The following is a 23,437-nucleotide window of genomic DNA, read 5'->3' on the forward strand; positions in this document are numbered from 1 at the left end:
ACGTTTGTGGGTCTAGTTCTGGGGTTTCTATTCTATTCCATTGGTCTATGTGTCTGTTTTTGTGCCAATACCATGCTGTCTTGATGATGACAGCTTTGTAGTAGAGGCTAAAGTCTGGGATTGTGATGCCTCCTGCTTTGGTCTTCTTCTTCAAAATTACTTTGGCTATTCGGGGCCTTTTGTGGTTCCATATGAATTTTAGGATTGCTTGTTCTAGTTTTGAGAAGAATGCTGGTGCAATTTTGATTGGGATTGCATTGAATGTGTAGATAGCTTTGGGTAGTATTGACATTTTGACAATATTTATTTTTCCAATCCATGAGCAGGGAATGCCTTTCCATTTCTTTAAATCTTCTTCAATTACCTTCATAAGCTTTCTATAGTTTTCAGCATACAGATCCCTTACATCTTTGGTTAGATTTATTCCTAGGTATTTTATGCTTCTTGGTGCAATTGTGAATGGGATCAGTTTCCTTATTTGTCTTTCTGTTGCTTCATTGGTAGTGTATAAGAATGCAACTGATTTCTGTACATTGATTTTGTATCCTGCAACGTTGCTGAATTCATGTATCAGTTCTAGCAGACTTTTGGTGGAGTCTGTCGGATTTTCCGTGTATAATATCATGTCATCTGCAAAAAGCGAAAGTTTGACTTCATCTTTGCCAATTTTGATGCCTTTGATTTCCTTTTGTTGTCTGATTGCTGTTGCTAGAACTTCCAGCACTATGTTAAACAACAGCAGTGAGAGTGGGCATCCCTGTCGTGTTCCTGATCTCAGGGAAAAAGCTCTCAGTTTTTCCCCGTTGAGGATGATGTTAGCTGTGGGCTTTTCATAAATGGCTTTTATGATCTTTAAGTATGTTCCTTCTATCCCGACTTTCTCAAGGGTTTTTATTAAGAAAGGGTGCTGGATTTTGTCAAAGGCCTTTTCTGCATCGATTGACAGGATCATATGGTTTTTCTCTTTTTTTGTTAATGTGATGTATCACGTGGATTGATTTGCGAATGTTGAACCAGCCCTGCATCCCAGGAATGAATCCCACTTGATCATGGTGAATAATTCTTTTTATATGCCGTTGAATTCGATTTGCTAGTATCTTATTGAGAATTTTTGCATCCATATTCATCAGGGATATTGGCCTGTAGTTCTCTTTTTTGACTGGGTCTCTGTCTGGTTTAGGAATCAAAGTAATACTGGCTTCATAGAATGAGTCTGGAAGTTTTCCTTCCCTTTCTATTTCTTGGAATAGGTTGAGAAGGATAGGTATTATCTCTGCTTTAAACGTCTGGTAGAACTCCCCTGGGAAGCCATCTGGTCCTGGACTCTTATTTGTTGGGAGATTTTTGATAACCGATTCAATTTCTTCGCTGGTTATGGGTCTGTTCAAGCTTTCTATTTCCTCCTGATTGAGTTTTGGAAGAGTGTGGGTGTTCAGGAATTTGTCCATTTCTTCCAGGTTGTCCAATTTGTTGGCATATAATTTTTCATAGTATTCCCTGATAATTGTTTGTATCTCTGAGGGATTGGTTGTAATAATTCCATTTTCATTCATGATTTTATCTATTTGGGTCATCTCCCGTTTCTTTTTGAGAAGCCTGGCTAGAGGTTTGTCAATTTTGTTTATTTTTTCAAAAAACCAACTCTTAGTTTCGTTGATCTGCTCTACAGTTTTTTTAGAGTCTATATTGTTTATTTCTGCTCTGATCTTTATTATTTCTCTTCTTCTGCTGGGTTTAGGCTGCCTTTGCTGTTCTGCTTCTATTTCCTTTAGGTGTGCTGTTAGATTTTGTATTTGGGATTTTTCTTGTTTCTTGAGATAGGCCTGGATTGCAATGTATTTTCCTCTCAGGACTGCCTTCGCTGCGTCCCAAAGCGTTTGGATTGTTGTATTTTCATTTTCGTTTGTTTCCATATATTTTTTAATTTCTTCTCGAATTGCCTGGTTGACCCACTCATTCGTTAGTAGGGTGTTCTTTAACCTCCATGCTTTTGGAGGTTTTCCAGACTTTTTTCTGTGGTTGATTTCAAGCTTCATAGCATTGTGGTCTGAAAGTATGCATGGTATGATTTCAATTCTTGTAAACTTATGAAGGGCTGTTTTGTGACCCAGTATATGATCTATCTTGGAGAATGTTCCATGTGCACTCGAGAAGAAAGTATATTCTGTTGCTTTGGGATGCAGAGTTCTAAATATATCTGTCAAGTCCATCTGATCCAATGTCTCATTCAGGGCCCTTGTTTCTTTATTGACCGTGTGTCTAGATGATCTATCCATTTCTGTAAGTGGGGTGTTAAAGTCCCCTGCAATTACCACATTCTTCTCAATAAGGTTGCTTGTGTTTATGAGTAATTGTTTTATATATTTGGGGGCTCCGGTATTCGGCGCATAGACATTTATAATTGTTAGCTCTTCCTGATGGATAGAGCCTGTCACTATTATATAATGTCCTTCTTCATCTCTTGTTAAAGCCTTTAATTTAAAGTCTAGTTTGTCTGATATAAGTATGGCTACTCCAGCTTTCTTTTGGCTTCCAGTAGCATGATAAATAGTTCTCCATCCCCTCACTCTCAATCTAAAGGTGTCCTCAGGTCTAAAATGAGTCTCTTGTAGACAGCAAATAGATGGGTCTTGTTTTTTTATCCATTCTGATACCCTATGTCTTTTGGTTGGCGCATTTAATCCATTTACATTCAGTGTTATTATAGAAAGATATGGGTTTAGAGTCATTGTGATGTCTGTATGTTTTATGCTTGTAGTGATGTCTCTGATACTTTGTCTCACAGGGTCCCCCTTAGGATCTCTTGTAGGGCTGGTTTAGTGGTGACAAATTCCTTCAGTTTTTGTTTGTTTGGGAAGACCTTTATCTCTCCTTCTATTCTAAATGACAGGCTTGCTGGATAAAGGATTCTCGGCTGCATATTTTTTCTGTCTAGCACACTGAAAATCTCGTGCCAATCCTTTCTGGCCTGCCAAGTTTCAAAAGAGAGATCAGTCACGAGTCTTATAGGTCTCCCTTTATATGTGAGGGCACGTTTACCCCTTGCTGCTTTCAGAATTTTCTCTTTATCCTTGTATTTTGCCAGTTTCACTATGATATGTCGTGCAGAAGATCGATTCAAGTTACGTCTGAAGGGAGTTCTCTGTGCCTCTTGGATTTCAATGCCTTTTTCCTTCCCCACTTCAGGGAAGTTCTCAGCTATTATTTCTTCAAGTACCCCTTCAGCACCTTTCCCTCTCTCTTCCTCCTCTGGGATACCAATGATGCGTATATTATTTCTTTTTAGTGTATCACTTAGTTCTCTAATTTTCCCCTCATACTCCTGGATTTGTTTATCTCTCTTTTTCTCAGCTTCCTCTTTTTCCATAACTTTATCTTCTAGTTCACCTATTCTCTCCTCTGCCTCTTCAATCCGAGCCGTGGTGGTTTCCATTTTGTTATGCATTTCGTTTAAAGCGTTTTTCAGCTCCTCGTGACTGTTCCTTAGTCCCTTGATCTCTGTAGCAAGAGATTCTCTGCTGTCAGCTATACTGTTTTCAAGCCCAGCAATTAATTTTATGACTATTATTCTAAATTCACTTTCTGTTATATTATTTAAATCCTTTTTGATCAGCTCATTAGCTGTTGTTATTTCCTGGAGATTCTTCTGAGGGGAGTTCTTCCGCTTGGTCATTTTGCATAGTCCCTGGCATGGTGAGGACCTGCAGGGCACTTCCCCTGTGCTGTGGTGTATAACTGGAGTTGGTGGGCGGAGCCGCAGTCAGACCTGATGTCTGCCCCCAGCCCACCGCTGGGGCCACAGTCAGACTGGTGCGTGCCTTCTCTTCCCCTCTCCTAGGGGCGGGATTCACTGTGGGGTGGGGTGGCCTGTCTGGGCTACTTGCACACTGCCAGGCTTGTGATGCTGGGGATCTGGCGTCTTAGCTGGGGTGGGTAGGCAAGGTGCACAGGGGCAGGAGGGGCAGGCTTAGCTTGCTTCTCCTTAGGTGATCCACTTCAGGAGGGTCCCTGTGGCAGCAGGAGGGAGTCAGATCTGCTGCCGGAGGTTTGGCTCCGCAGAAGCGCAGAGTTGGGTGTTTGCGCGGAGGGAGCAAGTTCCCTGGCAGGAACTGGTTCTCTTTGGGATTTTGGCTGGGGGATGGGCGGGGAAGATGGCGCTGGCGAGCGCCTTTGTTCCCCACCAAACTGAGCTATGTCATCCGGGGGCTCAGCAGCTTTCTTTCCCTTTGTCCTCCAGCCTTCCTGCTTTCTGAGCAGAGCTGTTAACTTATGACCTCCCAGCCGCCAAGTCGCGCTTGCTGTCGGAACACAGTCCGTCAGGCCCCTCCGCTTTTTGCAAGCCAGACTCGGGGGCTCTGCTTGGCCGGCGAGCCGCCCCTCCGCCCCGGCTCCCTCCCGCCAGTCCGTGGAGCGCGCACCGCCTAGCCGCCCTTCCTACCCTCTTCCGTGGGCCTCTCGTCTGCGCTTGGCTCCGGCGACTCCGTTCTGCTAATCCTCTGGTGGTTTTCTGGGTTATTTAGGCAGGTGTAGGTGGAATCTAAGTGATCAGCAGGACGCGCGGTGAGCCCAGCGTCCTCCTACGCCGCCATCTTCCTCCTCTCAGATAGATATTTTTTAAGAAGGTATATTTCTGGGGGTGCCTGGGTGGATCAATCGGTTAGGCGTCCAACTTCGCTTTATGTGAGGTCATGATCTCACAATTTGTGAATTTGAGCCTGGCATCAGACTCCGTGCTGACAGTTGGGAGCCTGGAACCTGCTTCGAATTCTGTGTCTCATTCTCTCTCTGTCCCTCCCCCCATTTGTGCTCTGTCTCTCTCTGTCTCTCAAAAATAAACAAATGTAAAAAAAATTTTTTTTAAAAGAAGGTATATTTCTGAAGTTGTATAATTCATATTCTTGTACCAACCTAATGTAGTAGAATTTAGGCTTTAGGCTGGAAAAAAATGCTTTCTTACTAGTGGTAAAAGAGTAAATAATACAGTGGTGAATTGGAATATTTGACAGAAATCAAAGTCTAGCATTTTATATGGGCTACATAATTGATAAAGTGTAGTTATTCCAGCTATCAAATCTACCAGGGCAAATGTGAATGCACAGGAAGGAAATGCATTCCTATATGCAAGGGTAGCATAGAAATCTTACCAATCTTTCAAACAATTTGAAATCTTTATATGTATGAATTGTTTACAGATATAATGAAAGATTTACAACAAAGACACATCATAAACTTACAGGACAAGATAATAAGACTGACATAGAAATGTTAAAATTTATAAAATTATAAATTAGTCCAGGTTCCATAATGTGGTAGATAGCTTCAACAGTGATTGAGGACAAATTGAGGTTATTTTTTATGATAAAGAATCCTTTCCTAAAACGATTGGTTTAGGAATCCACATGGATTTAAGCCATGGATTAACCACATGGATTTAAGGTACACATATCCTTGAAAAATGGAATAAGGAAGTATATATAGACCACAAGCCCATGGAGGGAGCAATAAATGGGTATGATATGTTCTAAGGTTCTTGCATTATCTGGAAGGTAATTAATTAGTAATTTATATTAATCTTTAATTATAGGATTCATATTATAATATCTAATGTTTCCACTAAAAATAAGGTTAAACAATGCAGGGCATTCAGTCTAATAGAAAAAAATAAAATAATAAAAAATATGTATTATTTAATCCAAGAGTGAACAAGAAAGGAATGCAATGGAACAGAGAATGCATAGGAAGACTAGAAAACAAATTGTAAGGTTACAGGCTAAATTCTCAATTAAAAGACAGACAGTCTTGGTGAAGGAAATAACTGTGGGAAGGTATAGTACAATTCTAAAAGGCAAAAACTGTCTGTGGGGGGACAATAGCTATATGAAGATATATATAAATCTAAAGGTGGAAGAAAGTTCACTTTAATAAATCTGAATGTCATGGGATTTCTAAGAAATTTTTGCAGAGAAGGCAAAAAGATCTTTCAAAGGAAAAGATGAGGAGAAATAAGAGAAAGAAAGACAAATAAGGAGGCTATAATTATGGTTCCTTAAATGCAATCTAGATATTAGAGTTGTATTAGCTAAAGAGCACTACTGGTTCATTGCTGCTGGTGTAGAACTACCTCCTTTGCCCACCTCTCCAATCAAATAATATAGTGTCTCTGCTTATCTTGGCATAGTAGACAGGCCATGCATCTGAGAGTCCATCTTACTCTAAGCCCTCCTGTACCTAGTTTTGGGCCATTGGTGGGTACTTTCCCATCGACAGGCTTGCCAGTGGCTTACGAGATTGCCTACCTTGAGAGTTCTACCCAGCAGGGCGTCCTAAACTGGATAGTGATGCAATTAAAGTTTGGGGGCATTGAATGTGAGTCATAGAGAGTCTTCAGAAAGTAGTGTGGTACAGAAATAGGGAGATACATAGAGGAAGTTAGCAGAAGCCATGAGGAGTAAGGAGAAGGACAGAGGTAGGTTAGGCAATAATGACGTAAGAGGAAGAAGCAGTTAGATACAGAAGGATAGATGAGGTTGCTGAATAAAAAAATGTGGCACTCTACTAGAGTTGTGGTATTTGTTGTTGTCTTTTAATTTTTTTTTTTTAAGTAAGCTGGATGCCCAACATAGGACTTGAACTCATGACCTGGCAGTCAAGAGTCAATGAGCCAGACAGGTGCTCCTGATTTTTAGTATTTTAATTTGAGTATAGCTAATACACATTATTACATTAGTTCAGGTGTCCAACGTACTGATTGTACAAGTTTATACATTTTATTATACTCAAGTGTAGCTAACATCTGTTCCCATACAATGCTATTGCAATATCATTTCTACTACAGTTGTTCTTAAGTCAGTAGTATATTCTAAAGAGCAATGAATGGTCTTCTAATTCTCTTTGTGCCCTGCTGGAGTGGTTTTATTTCCTTTTTTCAGTTTCTGTGTATACCACTAACAAGCTCAGTCACCTGAAACCCAAATGTGTTTGAGCTGAATGATCCTAACACCCTCGTTTCTAGCATTAATTTAACAAGCCATGTGTGTGGGTTTAATTCGCTGTGTAGGACAAGTTAGCTTTGCCAAACAGTTCTGTGATTATCCTCTCACACGCCCAAAGACTAGGCAACACATCAAATGTTATAAGAAAAAAGAGTTTAATAGTGTGTAAGGACTAGTGCAAACCTGTCATCAACATTGATAAAACAAATCAAAGCTGAAGACTACAGATGGTGGCCCAGTAGTGACTTTTTTTTACATGAAAAGCTACCTTTTCTTATCCTTTTTAATATAAATTACTAGAGAAAAGCAGATAATAAATAAATATATGGTAAAATCATATTGCTTAATTTAATTCTTTTAACCATTTACCAGGTAAATCTCATATAATTTATTGTCCTAACCCTACCAGAATCATGTGGAGTTGGCAGGGAGAAGGATGAAAGTCTCCCTAAAGGATGCCAGTGCTGTTACCAGAAGACAGGGGGAAGATATGTCAAGAGACAAAGAAAAGCAAATAACTTTTACATGATTAGATTGAGGACGGCAAGGTATACTTGATAAAATTTGTTTACATTCTGATAAAATCTGTAAAGACCATATAACAACTCGAAAAATGGTTATTAAGACAATATTTAAATAAAAAAGGCAAAATACTGAATTAATAATGGTATGACACATGATGCAGGGTCGTAGAGCGAAACAGTCAAAGAATTCTTGAGGCATTTTATGGTGCAAAAAGATGTCTTTATTATAGCACTGGGACAGGAGCCATGCACAGAAAGAGCTGTGCTGTGATTGTGAAGAATGACTGATTACATAGGATTTTCTATCCTACAGAGGTGAGGTGACATCAGGGCTCTAGGAAATTAAGTCTATAGGTTCTTGGAGGTCTGGCTGTTACTAAGATTGTGTAAATTTTTCCTGTAAATCAAGGCAGTTATAAACTATGGTAGAGTTTCATGTCCTGCATGACTGCGATCTTTATCAGTTGACCATTTGTTTCTCCCTGCCTTTGTTCTTAGGCAGTCACTAGTGCCTAAAGAATGTTAAACATATCCCATCTTAAGGGGAGGGGGTTTGTGGGGTGTCAGCTTGAGTTTTGCCCTCAGCTTGCCTTTACCCTCTCATCAACACAGTTGAAGCTTTGAAATATGGAAAAAATAAAAACCTTTCACTTTCTGGTGGCGTGACAATGGATTATTATATAAAATCATTAGTATATTTGTAAAAATATTTGATAGTAAACAAAATGCATTCATTGAAAAAGAAAGACATGAGGCAACTGACTGGCTCAGTTGATGGAGCACATGACTCTTGAACTCAGGGTTGTAAGTTCAAGCCCCAAGTTGGGTGCAGAGAATATTTAAAAAAAAAAAAATCTTCAAAAAAAAAAAGACACCTGTTCTTCATTAAGTAGAGAATTTGTTTTCTTTCTTTTCATGAGTATTTGCTTTCCAAGTGATTATTTATGGGCACTGGGAACTATTTATGAGATCTGCAGATCTTTCCTCCTGTCTGTTTACTGCTCTTCCCCTAAGTTGAAAAGCTTGGTGACCATTTGCAGTTCCATTGCTACTGCTGCAAAAACACTGCCACTGAGACATGACCTCTGCCTCATGCCACCATTCACCATTGCTATCAAAATCCGAATAGCCCAGGTCTGAAGGGAGGTCTCACCTCTGCCAGAGCTAACGTCCAGTGATCAATTCAAAAGGCTGCCAAAGTTTTGAGCCTGGCTAGGTTTTGGAGTGTAGGGAAGACTACTTGTCTCCCTAGAGCTACAGTCAATCTAGGACAGACTTGGGTAGAAACATGTGATAACAACAAATACAACTGCTTGCATCCCAGTGTTTTAGCTTTATTGATCTACTGTATCAACTCTCTCTCTCACACACACACACACACACACACACACACACACACACATCAATTTTCCCCATGCCACATGAAAGCCTTTCATTCTTTCAGAAGAAATGATCAACCATTTTACACATTTGTGAACATAGAGAGGACAGGCCAGAAGAAATAATTGTGATTATAATGACATTGGTGGATAAAAAAATCTGGAGGAGGGGCTGGCTGTGCCAAGCTTTCCACATTAAGCATATGCTAGTTTATATTTGCATGAGTGGTGGGGTTATAATACATTATGCATAAAAACTATTGAGGAACTAACAAATTAGAAAGAAGCAGATTTGGTTTGTATAAAAATACAAATACATACATGGAATACTGAAATAATATGTGGAAGTTTACTATCATCTATGCTTAATCATCATACAGCTCAATATTCTCAATTATGTTAAAACGTGTTTCATTTTATCATACCAGCAAGTTCCCTATATACTCCATCTTTATAACTTGGTATTACACAGCGTCACAGGTCATATGGTCCTTTGTTGAAACATCATAGTTTTTTTTTAAATATTTATTTGCTTTTGAGAGAGAGAGAGAGAGAGAGAGAGAGAGAATCTGAAGCAGGCTCCAGGCTCCGAGCTGTCAGCACAGAGCCTGATGAAGGCCTCGGACCCACGAACTGGGAGATCATGACCTGAGTCAAAGTCTGATGCTTAACAAACTGAGCAACCCAGGTGCCCCTCAAATATCATAGTTTATCTAAATACTACTACTCCAGCTTAACTACCAGGTAGGGTGACCAACTGTCCCAACTTGTCTGAGATTCAGGGAGTTCCTGGAGTGTGTGACTTTCAGTGCCAAAGGCAGGGCAGTCTTGAGTAAACCAGGATGAGTTGGTCACCATAAATCTAGTCTGCCATGAGGCCTTCATGAACTTTATTCTAGCCTATGTAGTGAGTTTGCCTTCAAGAAATTCTTTTGGCATTTATAGTTAATACACACCCATAGTTCTAAGCAGATTGTTTAGCATGTATTCTCTCTGAATTAGGGGATAGTTTGCAAGTTTCTTGAAGGTAGGAGACACATCTCTTTAACTTTTAGATTTCCTAATACTGAACAGAGTACGGAGTAGTTTTTAAATGAATCTAAGAATTAAAGCCTGGGTGACTCAGTCAGTGAAGCAACTGACTTCAGCTCAGGTGATGATCTTGTGGCCCATGAGTTTGAGTTCCCCCATCTGGCTTTGTGCTCAGAGCATGGATCCTGCTTGGGATTCTGTGTCTCCCTCTCTCTCTGCTCCTCCCCCTCTCACACTCTATGTCTCTCTCATAAATAAAACACTGAAAAAAAATTTTAATTAAAAAAAATTGTACTTAGCTGTTTTAAGCATTATACAATCTTTCTCCTTTAGTTTGATAGAGCAAAACAATTCAATTTAATGGTTATGAATGTGAGTTTATTTTAGAATGGGCTTGGGTTCAGTTTTCTACCCTGTCAGCTTACTCATTATGTGAACTTGGGCAAGTTAAGTGGCCTCTCTGAGCCACAATTTCTTAAATCTGTATAATGGGGATGAAAATAGTACCCACTTTCCAGGGATATTCTAAGGAGTAAACAAAATAATGACTAAGTGTGTAATATTTTGTCTAGCACATGTCATACAGTCAGTTATATGGTAGTTGTTAATAAGTAATTACAAATCAATTCGCTGTATTCTTCCCTGGATGGTTTCTTTCAGAGAGTTTATGTCATCCCAGGCAAAAGCAGTTATTAAAACAACTGAAGATTATTTGCAGCCTCAGTTTGGCCCCAACAGGCTTTTGCATTCAGCGACAGTATCAGAAGGGTCAGGACTTCAAGATTGCTCCCCACATCAAACAGTATCAGATCATAGCCATGATGAAATATCAGACCCATATAGCTACAAATCAAACAGTAAAAACAATTCTTGTTTTATATCAGTATCCAAGAGAAACAGACCTGTCAGTGATCCAGTGGGTCAACTGAGGTAATCAAAGCTATTCTCTGTTCTTTTTAACCCACTGCTGAAGCTTTTTCCTTTGAGCAGAATTTATAATGATTCAATTGACTATTTCAGACATTAAAATGTAACACATCTCTAGGGTTTTGTTTCTGTTTTTGTTTTGTTTATTTTTTCTTTGAAAGCACCTGAGTAGAATGTTGCTAATTACATTTGTGGAAAACATGAGGTACACTTAAATGTGGATAATATGAAATTCTGAAAAAAATACTTGAAGCAGAATCAGACTAGGGCTACAAAATATCTGTTTACCAGATATTTGTTTAAAAATAGAGATGCATACTTTTGATATTTAAGCAGTATTTTCCAGTAAAATCAAGTTGAAATGAACTTATTATAAAACCATTTTGTGTGTATATTTTCACTTCAAGATTATTGTCATAAACTGTCCAATCTAAGAATTTATGGATAGAAAAAAATGTTGGTAAGAGCAAAACTCAAACCAAGAAACGGATACTCCCGTTATTTTCATGTTTGATTAGGTAGGTGTATTATGACTTTAATTTACCTGAAGTTTTTATTTTAAAATGTTTACTTTGCTTCTGTGGCATTAAGAATTACCAGGGTTAGTTAGAGAACTCTGAAATCAAAACAACATATTAGTCATTTACCATGTACTTTTGCTGAGGAAATAATGAGGACTGAAACTGATTTTGGATGAAGTCAAAACTTAGAAATTTGCCTTTACTACCCCAAACAATTTGAGATGAAGGTAATTACAATTAACTTTAGAGTAAGAAATTTAGAATAAGAAACTTTGAATTTCAAATCTTTTTTTCAAAAATCAAAGTACTTTGATAAACATGAAAACTTAATGGAAAATCTTACCCGTTTGCTATTTCATGATGGTGGGACCAAGTTACTATTTTTTGTTTTCTATCAGAACATAGCATGTATACATACTTTTTTTTAAATGAGTGTTGTGGTGTTTTATAAGTAAATTGATAAAAATCAATTATTTTCAGCTGCCTTACATGAACAGTTTTAGCAAGCCTATTCTATATTAAATTTTTTAAATCTTAGTCTATAAAAAGGTTTTTTTGGTGAATACTTAGAAACAATCACTAGGGATTATATCTGTAAAACATGTCTAAGATAATATTTATTTAAATGTTATTATTAATTAACATACACCAATTTTGTGGGTTTTTTTCCTTCAGAGATGCAGAGTTCTCTTCTGTAAAATTTCAGCCGGCTCACAATTGGCAGAGATCATGTCAAAGACACAAACTTCATCCCAGAGTGATTACAGTAACAGCTTACAAAAATGGATGTAGAACAGTCTTTGCGAAAGTTACAGTACCAACCATCACCTTGGTAAATAGTGTTCATAAGTTTTCAGTGCTTTATTTCTTCCCTTACTCTTTCATAATATAGAAAATGAAAAAGATGGCGTTGTGTTACAATTTTCTTTTTAGTGATGAATCTGTAAATTGCTTATGTATACATAGATCTCATAGGCATTTTATTCCTTTCTTGTTTATCAACATGTAAATGGTACATTTAATAAATAAATGACCCTTCTGTTTAATAAACAGATGCAATGGTTTTCTGTCTTGTGGAGTTGTTAAACTGACAGAATATTTAAGAACTAAAATTAGACAATAATTAGATATTCTCAGAGCTGTGATTTTCCTCTTCTTTGTATATTTTCAAGTGCTAGAAAATACATTGGTGGAGTTACTTCAGTTACTTAACTTGGCCAGTGACTCAATGGGTGTCTGTTTTCATCGTTAGCACCTTTTGTTTCATGGCAATGTGTTGCTTCTTTGTCCTAACTCACTTTCTCTTACCTCTTGCTTTCTTCTAGTTGCTGGAGGAGTGCACAGAAAAGCTGAATCTGAACATGGCCGCACGACGAGTGTTCTTGGCAGACGGCACTGAAGCCCTCAAACCTGAAGATATACCCCATGAAGCCGACGTTTATGTTTCAACAGGAGAGCCCTTTTTAGATCCATTCAAAAAAATTAAAGGTAAAAAAGAAAAAAATATACTCTACCCCCACCCACAGTAAATTGCTTCAGGGGTGCAATTAAAAAATGATTTTCATCCTGTCTTTTTTGCATGGTTTAACAAAACTAATGTTTACGCATTTACAGCTCAGTAAGAGGATAATGTGCTTAATGAAAGAAAAATCCACTGACAGCCACGTTTATTGCCCTTCATTAGCATTGGTGCTTAATTTAATATAGATCTGAATAGACATTAGGGAGCCTGCAGGAGGTTAAATGGTGAAAATATAATAAATTAAATCAGAGATTATTGAATTTACTGTTTAGTTTCTGTGACACCCAACAGACATAATTCATTAGATTTATTCTCTCAGAAAATAGTTCAAAGTTTCAAGGAGCATTTATTCATTTACACTCTTGGTCTTTTTTCAGGTGGCATTAACATAACTATGAAAATGTGATCAGAATAAACATATAATTCTTATATACATGTGATTTTCCTAACAAAATTTTCCATAAGGTAAATACTGCAGCTTGAGTTTTTTAAACCTTGAAATGTGTGTGTGTGTAGTTTATATTTGTGTGTATATATAATAATATACACATATGTGTATATACACATATATATATTGTTATATATACACACAAATACAAACATATGTATTTTAGACATATGCTGGTAAGCTCTTTTTTCAAAAGTGCAGTGTTTCTAACATTCACAAATGTGATTTTCTAAACTAAAACAAACATTTTTCTTTCTTCAGTGAGAAAGAATACATTTCCAGAAAGAAAGAAAAGTACTGAGAATATTCTTACAAGCATGTTATATCCATAGTCTGTCATCAAATGCTATAAATAGTAATCACATTTAAATGACATAAGAACTTTGGCATGCAAATTCAAGGTATCTAACTGCTATGTTCCCCTATACTTTTAATACTTTATTAGAAGTATTTTTTTCTACAACTGCTATAAAGCTGGTGAACCAGGACAAGTCTAGGCAATAATTGCGTAAGTGGAAGAGAAGTAATTCTGGAGTTCATTACAGATGAGATGATGAAAATTCTTCCTCTATTAATGTTATTATATAAGATGATACTAGGGTTTCTATCTCTTTGAAAATACTTGATCATCAGGAATAATTTCTTGAAATCAGTAGAAAGTTCAAGGTAATTTGGTTCAAGGTAAAGAAACTTGTTGCTATAATACTCAGTAAAAATTACCTGTGCAAAAGTGTAGACCCATATATTTTTCAAATCTTGATTTAACTTTAAATTATGGCTCCTTTTATTTTGTATTCATTGAATCATTTGTAAAATTAATCTTGTATAAAAACATGAGTCTTTGTAGGTAAATGTTTCTGTGACTATTTTATATTTAAGTGTGTATGTAATGAGTGCTTCCTTAAAATCTTGATTGTTTTTATTAATAAGAAATACTGGCCTTTCATTGATAATGGTATTGGTGAAGAGATATATAAATATTATTTATAGCTAAGCTTCGTGGAAAATTTTCTGGACATGTATGCCTAAAATAACAGTGTTAAACACATGACTAGCTTGGTGGATGATTTTTAAATGTACAAACTAATTTCCTCCTACTTTTTGTTTTCTCTTTTATCCTTTTTAAAGCCAAGTCCAGAACAAAAAACTTCTCTGCTTTGTCTGCATATCTTTGGCTGTGTTTCACTGTGACATGCACTGCTGTTCTTTTAGCACCAAAATGTTGGCACACACTCCTGAAAATTTCACACCATCTCTTGCTGGATCAGCAAGCTTAACCCACCAAAATCTGGTGTTGTGCAATGGTTTTTGACTGATAATCAATCTTTATGCTGCTCGACAGTTGTTGCTGGGACACGGAGTAGAGCAGGTGGCAGATGTGCCTTGTCTTTTGAGAAAAGAAATTGTAGGTGAGCTTGGACACAGACTAGCACATCACATGTCCATTAAAAAGACCTAGGATAAGTATAATGGGGAAAAAGCCACTTGTCTATGTTAAGCTCATAGATAAGCCTAGAAGACTAAAGACTGATATTTGGTTTCTTCCAGAACCTAAGAACATAAATGTAAATAAATATTATATATACATAGTATAGTCTTTAACTTGAATTAAATAATTTGAGAGAAGTGTGGGAAGATTTCAAATATATATCTATATCTATATCTATCTACATATCTATCTATCTATATGTCTATATATCTATATCTATCTATATATCTATATATCCCACATATTCACATGTACTTTTTCAAATCAGATTAAAATTACCTTTCTTGCATGTATTTTACAGATAATCAATAATTTGTCAACTTGCCATGAGTGTACCATAAAAATAAGACATGTGTGAATAGTCTTGAAGGTGGTAGATAAATTTAGAGTAAGGAAGCATTCTAAAGGTAAATAGGATAAAAACAGCTGGCAGAATTGGGTGCTACTCTTGTAGCTCTCTACGTGAACATGAATATTTTATATTCAGGTAATCAACAGGCATTAGGGTCAATAATTAGCCATTACTTTAATATAAAGATTTCCATTCATTCAGCAAACATTCATTGAGAGCCTACTATGTGCCAGGTACTAGACCACATCAGAGACAGATGAAAAGGGGGGCTTAGAGTCTTTTTTTTTAAAACCATTATTCTTTTATCTCTGATTTTAACTTCAATTTAATTTAATTCAATCTAAATTTAAACCAATAAGTATTTAAATATCTACTATGTATGCAGTTTTGGCTTAGGGAGAGAAGTCCTGGCCTTTAAGGAGCTTATAAGTTACAAATCCTTAAAATTGAGAACCCTTTTTTTTTTAAAAATTTTTTTAACGTTTATTTATTTTTGAGACAGAGAGAGACAGAGCATGAACGGAGGAGGGGCAGAGAGAGAGGGAGACACAGAATCTGAAACAGGCTCCAGGCTCTGAGCTGTCAGCACAGAGCCCGATGCGGGGCTCGAACTCACGGACCGTGAGATCATGACCTGAGCCGAAGTCGGACGCTTAACCGACCGAGCCACCCAGGCGCCCCGAGAACCCTTTTTAACAACATAAGTCAAATGGGTCCTCCAAAGGAAAATTTACGTTATTTCTGGTACAGGAAGGCCAAATAAGTCTGTATATATTTTGGCAATTGTATTTCCATATTTCACTGTTTTCTTATTGTTCTTTGGAAAAGCAATGTCAACAGTGAAAATAGCCTCAGAACTATTTCCAGATTTACTAAGGTAGAAAAAGACCTAAGGAACATCCCTGATTTTTAACTACTTTACTACCCATTTTGAGTACCACTGTTGACAGCCAGTGCCACTAGATTTAATAGAAAGCCAGAGAGCTATTTATCACATACCTGGAAACACAAAGCGTTGTAGAGGTCAAGCCAAGGTCAAGACTGACATGAAGCATTCCCTGTTGAAAAGCAGTATTAGAATAATTCTTACATTTTGAAGTTAAATGCCTAAGCAGAAGATTGTGTGTGGGGAAAAATAGAAATCTTTTTTATAATAACTCTTGATGAAGATCAACAGTCTTATTAGGTCATATAATTATGGCATTTGAAGATTCTGAAATCTATTAATGATTCTCTAGAATTGTGAAGATGTAGTTAATGAATTGTTTGAAGAGGCATTTTAAAAGTTTTTGGATTCATGGGCATGCACTTTAGGTTTTATTCAGTTTCCTCAATCTTCTTTAATGGCACAGTGAAAATGCTTGCATCAGATTCATGGGGTTTATGAGAGTTTAGCTCCTTTATAACTGTTAGAAGCTGTAGGCTGTGCCAACCTAGCATAAGAAATGCCCTGCAATTACTTAAATGTCTTAAAAAAGATGAGAGGAAAAAAGCTGCTTGGATCTAACTCATTAGGTCCAAGTTCCATTGTGTGGTGTTCTGATTGTTTAAAGTTTTCTTTAGCTTTATATTTTCATTCTTTCCTATATATTCTGTCCGACTATTTGGCTTTTAGAGCTATCATTTACAATGATTCATTTCAGTCCTGAGTTTTGTTAACCAGAAATGAAACTGAGTACTATGAATAAGATTTTACATCTTTCATATACTGTATTGTGAAGATGTAGTCCCAGAAAAAAATTCATGAAACGAATTCTTGATACTACACCTAAGATCTAAATTTAAACCTAGAGATTTTCTGCTAACTCTCATGTGATCTACAAAATGAAATAATTTGCTGTGACAGCTTGTGATTGACAAGAATATGTGTGAGCACATTTAAAATAGGCCATCTTTTCATGTAGAAGTAAATGTCAGTGAAATGATGGATTCTCATCATTTTAATTATTGATGATTTAGAAATATTTCAATTCCATGACATACAAGACACATTCTAAATAGCAGCATAACACTTTTTCTCCAATCTACGTCAATAATGAAATGTTCTGTCATATTTTGTTTTTCAAAAAATGCGTTAGTTTAATGAACCTGGATTCATGCATTATATTTTGTTCCATTATGTGTCTCTGAATTTGTTGATTTTTAAATGGTTGTGTTAAAAGCATATGTTTCAAGAAATAACCCACTACCCACCTCCTATCACACCTTGCTATTCTTGCTGCTAGATCTCAAGACAGTGCTACAGTGCTGACTATACCAAGGACTGCTTTGTCCTGCTAAAGCTAAGATTGGGTTTTGTGATGATCACACATGGGTAAAACTTAAGCATGTATTTTATTTATTTCCCTATCCCAAATGTTTAAAACCTGTAAGAGTGTAGCGTATCTTTACTGTATAAACAGATGTCGATCTAAAGAATATTGCAAGAGTTGGACCTTCTAAAAACTGTCCTTAGCTAATAGGAAAATCTAGAGCATACAAGTGGCAGCATCTCCTTATATTGTCAAATTATCAAATCATTGAGAGTCATCTAAATCCTTGACATATTCATGAACTGTTGAGTTGCATATATACCTAGAGGCTACGCTTGTTTAGCGAAGGTGTGCAAACCTAGAACTGTCCTCATAATTTGAATACTTTCTGTATGTCACGCACTGAGTTATGTGCTTTAAGTGTATTATATTTACTCCTCACAATTCCTGAGTTAGTGCTACAAGTCCATAATCTCTTATATGCAATTCCAAAATTCAAAATTGCCGAAGATAAAACAATTTTTTCAGAACTCATTTGATAGCAGAACCTTACTTACTATAGATAACCAGTTGTATTTCAAAAACAATTAATATGTTTGGTTATGGGCTGCTACCCTAAACCTTGCTGGACACACTACATAATAACATATGATCTATTCACTATTAGGATATATGCGCTATATTAACATTTTTGTATCCATGAATTCTATTTATGGAATTAAATCTGACCTTAGGACTTTGGGTAAGGTCCTTCTGTTGTAGCTGCAAAAAAAACAGATAAATTTTAATTCTCACTAGAGTATTTTTTAATGTTTATTTACTTATTTTGAGAGAGAGAGAGAGAGAGAGAGAGAGAGAAGCAGAGAGAGAGGAAGACAGAGAATCCCAAGTAGGCTCCACACCATCAGTGCAGAGCCCAATGCGGGGCTCCAACCCATGAACTGTGAGATCATGACCTGAGCCAAAACCAAGAGTCAGATGCTCAATCGACTGAGCCACCCAGGTGCCCCCTCACCATAGTATTAACTCAGAAGTATTATAAATACTGTCTTTATATCACATTGAGTTGTTTGCTACATGAGTAAAAGTAGACAGAGAGACTATCTCCCTGGCTAGACCTGAGAGAGTATGTGAGAGGTAATAAAAAATTGTAGTTCTCTAAGGAGGCAGAGGAATAAAGAAAGACCATTAATTCATTTAATCATTCCCTCAAAATATATGTATTGAGTCCTTACAATGTGCCAGGCATTGCTCCAAACCTTAAGGTTATGGTGTGAAGAGAGAGGTCTCATGGAGCTAAGAGAAGTAGAAGGAGCAAAGACAAGAAATATATAAAGAACCAAATAAGGTGTTTATTGACAATGGTAAGTGTTATAAAACAAATAAAAAGGGTGGTATTGTAAGAACAAATAATGTCATGGAAACAAAAGGAGATGATTTTTCAAATGAAACAGGCCTTTGCAGTAAACTTTAAATCAAATCTTTTAAGCAGGTACTCTTTCAGGGGTTTGTCTTTCAGACCATTAGTTTTTCAAGCTCTCAGACATGTACTGGGAAAGACATGAGAAACGTATTATTATTTAGTGGCAAGAACACTAGCCTTGAAGTCAGATGATCTTGCAAGATTCTAGTCCCTGTATATATATATAACCTTGGACAGATTGGCCTGTGCTTCATTGACCTTACCTGTAAAATTGAGGTACTAACATCTTAAGGAATTATTGGGTCTTGTCTTTATTTCTAAAACAAGATAAATTATTTGAAAATTAAATGTCTATAAATTCCTAGTTTAAATAGAACACTGAGAATAGCATTTCCTAAACATAACTAAGGTTCCACTTGCTATTAAGATCCCAAGGCTATTAATCAGAACCTTATGTCCACTCCTCCCTTTTTAGAATAGCTAGCTAGGTTTAGAATAGCTAGCTAGTCAGGAAAATAACAGCAAAAACATTTACTTCTGCTTTCTTCATTACTGCCAGGGAAGCAAACTACAGTATGAGCCTGGACAACTCACTTAGCCTCTCTCAGCCTCAGTTTTTTAATTCACAAATTGAGCCCCATAGTAGACACCTCACAGCATCATTATGAGGAGTAAATAAGATGATGTATGTAAAAGCCTGCCATACATAGTAGATGTCTAAAACATCTGATCTTTATTTATTTTACCTCCTTTTGCACTATCTCTTACTAGGCACATTTCCACCAGCTTTTCATACAAGCCGTCACAGTACCTGATTTTACTGCCAAAGGTATTTGCTAGGTCTAAGATTTTAAAATGCAGCTTTTTGAATTGTGACAATTTTTGCTTGTGCAAATTCAAATCCCTGCAAAGCACCCATGTATACAGCATGATATAGGAATCTGAGTTAGAGCCTTTGAACTCTCACTATATTGTGCTTTTTGCCTTAAGAATTTGTCCAGGGTGTAAGTCAAAATCAAGTCCTTCTTTTTAAAAAAGTCCCAAGTGGTCTTGCTGTGCTCTATTCCAAGAGTCATATTTTAAAATATGTTTATGACCCAAGGCTAGCCTTTACTTAAAGCTGCCATAACTTATTTCAAGAAAGTTCATAGAAAAGTTCAGGGAAAGGGTGAAAACATTTTGATTGGCACAATAGATGGGATGTTTGTAATTTTAATCAAATTTAAATTGAAGACATACTTCAAATGATATGTCAGACTAGTGTTACTGAGTTAAAGTCTAATGACAACCACTGTCATTATTAGTTAAATATAACCATCATGCCTATAGCAATAAATGATGACACTTAGGAACATGCAGAAACAACACAAGTATTTAAAGAAAAGGGAGTGACTAGAAACTCAGTTGAACACAGGAATGTGACCTGGATTATTCTATTTACCAAACATAGAAGCAATTGTATTTTGAACAAATGATATAATTGAGTATAGCAGTATGTTTTCTTACTGTCAGAGCATTTATATTTTATAAACTTATCTTGCACCCATGAAATGATGTGCTTGTTCATATTTAATGTCATTATCTATACCTGCTTGACAATCAGAACATTAAAGTATTTTCAAGTTTATTGCCCAACTAGAAGAGAATGAATTTTTTTAAAATAAGATTTTTAATAAGCTCATGGATTTGAAGTTGCAAATGTGCTGCTTTTATTTTGGTGACAAAAGGCAGTATTCTTTTTGCCTGGCACATGCAAAATGGAAAATTACAATGGGGAACACCCAGATTTATTTAATTTTATGACAGATGTTGTATTTTTTGAAGTAGACTGAGAAAATGTAATGATATTGTAGGTAGACTTTCTATCACAGAAGCAGGCTAGAAAGAAAGTGCTTTATCTTTTTCATGATTTAGTTATAAACAACACCATGAAAATAAAATAGGATGTGGATTCTTCAAAATAAAATATAACGTATGGTTGGGGCCTAACATTTTCCGAGTGCTTCAGGACAGTAAATATATGAATAGTCAAGGGGACTTGGCAGTCCCTAAGCATACGGAGATGTCCCATTGGGGAGCTATTTTCCAAGGTTATGCTGAGCCTTAGAATTTCACTTGAGTGTAGTCTCCACTGCCATTCTCACCCAGTCGTCTCTTAACTTTCCAGAAAGAAGTGCATGAGGAGAAGACAGGGACAGGTCTGATTATGACTTTGGAACCCACTAGGTGTGGCTAGCAAATTTAAAGGAGAGGATGAGGTAAGACTAGGACCCCTTCTTTGGCAGTTGAATGTAGAGGCACTGAGACTTTGCTGACAGTACTGTCAACAAGACAGAGTCTCAAGAACTCTCCAGAGCGGACCTCCAGGGATCCTGATGTTGCATTCATATAGGGATAGGCATTGTATTGGTTCTGCTCTCTGGGGAAACTCCCAGTAGTGAGGATAAGCTCCCATTGCATTCTCAATATCCCCTTTTGTAATCATCAGATGTATAAATGTCTGTTGCCCCTCTAGACCAAGTTAGTTTCAGGCAGAAACCATGGCTACCTTATTCACCATCATTTTCTGGCACAGGGTCTGGCACTTAATAGATGCTCAGTAAATGTTGTTCAATGGATGAATGAAGGACGAAATGAAATAGGTACCATGGCAAACCATCCGTATTTCAGGGAGGTGACTGCCAGGAAAATAGATCTCATCAGAGCAGCAGGCTCAGCTGTAAGTAGTCAGTGGATGTTTCGGAGGAGTATATTAAAAACCCCCTACCCCAAATTCATATGTAGATTTGTGAATGTTCCTGTTTGGCAGGGGGCCAGAGTAAGCCAGCCCAAGAATAATTACATCGCAGAGAGGCTAATGGTTATGCTAATGCTTGTCTGAGACCAGACAATGCTCAGAAGTGGAGTGCTGGGATAAAAGATTCTCCCAGGAACCTGTAGATCTGAGATTTTCAGCCCTCCCATATCCTCTCAGGAATGCCCATTCTTGCCTATTCTCTCTCCTCAATCATTCTTTTGGTGGTGATAGGAGGCTCTCTTCTTTCATTTAGTACTTCTCTTTGTATTTCTCATAGTGCCTTGCATACAGGCAGTGCTTGTTAACTATTATTGAAAGTAAGGAAGTAAGGAAGAGGAGATAGTGTGACCTTTGGGAAGGTTCAGGGCCACTGCCCACTGTTGTGCATAGTTGAAGGACTGTGGAGCTACACTCACTTTTTTTCAATTTCACCATGGTGCAGGGGAGGGGGAGCTGAGGAGGTGGAGAGGCAGTTTTCTAATTCTTGTAAAGGTACCGGATAGTCTCAACACTGGGAGAGATGCCAGGGTTTTAAGGTGAGAAAGTTAACAAAAGACAAAGATATAGAAAGCATTTGCTAGCTATGGCTAGTATGTTTTCCGAGAAGCTCAAAGTGGGTTTAGATGGCACTAAGTTTCTTGTTTTAATACTTGGCCTCGTTCCTGCCCCAGTACCCAGCCATCCCCTTACTATTTGATTACTTCTCCTTCTACCCACTCCCAACCTCACTTAATCCTCTAACTCACCAAGGCTAAAATCTAGGCAGGGCTTTGGTGAGCATCTTCAGTTTCTTCATGCTGCTGTGAAAGGGTGAAGATTCTGTTTTTCCGGGCTGCCTGGCTGGCTCAGTTGGTAGAGCACACATGTCTTTATCTTGGAGTCATGAGTTTGAGGCCCATGTTGGGGGTAGAGTTACTTTAAAAAAATTTCTTCTTAAAAAAAAAAAAAGACTGTTTTCTTCTTGCCCCTGGATATAATAATGCTTAGTCAGGCTGTCAGCCCTCACCACATTTCTTCATGTGAAGACATATGGCTCTAGAGCTGTGATGTGGAGAAGAATCACCTTGTGTTGCTAAATATGATGGTTCTCTGGTTGTCTAGCTGTTCTCATATAGGAGACCCATGGCCCATATTTTGAGGACAAGCTGCGTTAGAGCTGTTTTTTTTCCTCACTTTATCCTAATAGGTTTGTTACCTAGAGAAGCAGATTTTGCCTTAATGTAAGGAAGATTTTTCCAATAGTTCCACCTTTCCAAAAGATGGAATGGCCTGCCTTGGGAAGTGTGGGGATTGTAAGCATTGTACATAGGCTCTAATATGACTACTTCCCACCTTCCTTGATCCATGCCTGGCCACTGTGTGTTCAGTCTCCTCCCAATGATCCATCATATTGTTGCATAATTCTGCGTCTTTATTTGTATCATTTCCTCTCTCTGGATTATGCTCTCACTCTTTTACACACTCTGTGTGTCCTCTAAGTCCTACCTTATGTCCTCCTCTGGGGAGCCTTTCTCAGCCACCATGAGCTGTGGCAGGTGTCCCTGCTCCATATTCTCCCAGTACATTATGGATACCTCTGACCAGGCACCTGCCATATTTTGTGTTTGTTTTCCTTTGTTGTCTTCCCAAACAGACTGAGAACTCTTTGAGGCAGCAGGGAACATGTAATAGGCACTGAGTGCATGTTTGTTGAATGAATAATTGAGTAAATGAAGCAGGTGGTTAGAGTCAGTAATTTTCAGTTTCTTTGAACTTCAAGGTTGTGCAATTCTGAAGTCA

The 23,437-nt window shown here is 37.3% G+C and overlaps 1 protein-coding gene across 2 annotated transcripts in view; it reads left to right on the plus strand.

The window, feature by feature from the left end:
* Positions 1-23,437, plus strand: part of DCDC1 (doublecortin domain containing 1) — a 497,179-nt gene that overhangs the window by 39,012 nt on the left and 434,730 nt on the right. Inside the window, exons 5-7 of one of the 2 annotated variants that reach the window (XM_040495539.1) lie at positions 10,588-10,857; positions 12,051-12,207; positions 12,701-12,863. In XM_040495539.1, the coding sequence (XP_040351473.1) occupies positions 10,588-10,857; positions 12,051-12,207; positions 12,701-12,863 (590 nt within the window). The remainder of the gene's footprint in view (positions 1-10,587; positions 10,858-12,050; positions 12,208-12,700; positions 12,864-23,437) is intronic. The other variant, XM_040495540.1, reaches the window with a different exon arrangement.

The sequence above is a fragment of the Herpailurus yagouaroundi genome, unplaced genomic scaffold (assembly GCF_014898765.1).
Source record: "Herpailurus yagouaroundi ecotype Mexico unplaced genomic scaffold, PumYag 187, whole genome shotgun sequence".
Taxonomy (NCBI): Eukaryota; Metazoa; Chordata; class Mammalia; order Carnivora; family Felidae; genus Herpailurus; species Herpailurus yagouaroundi.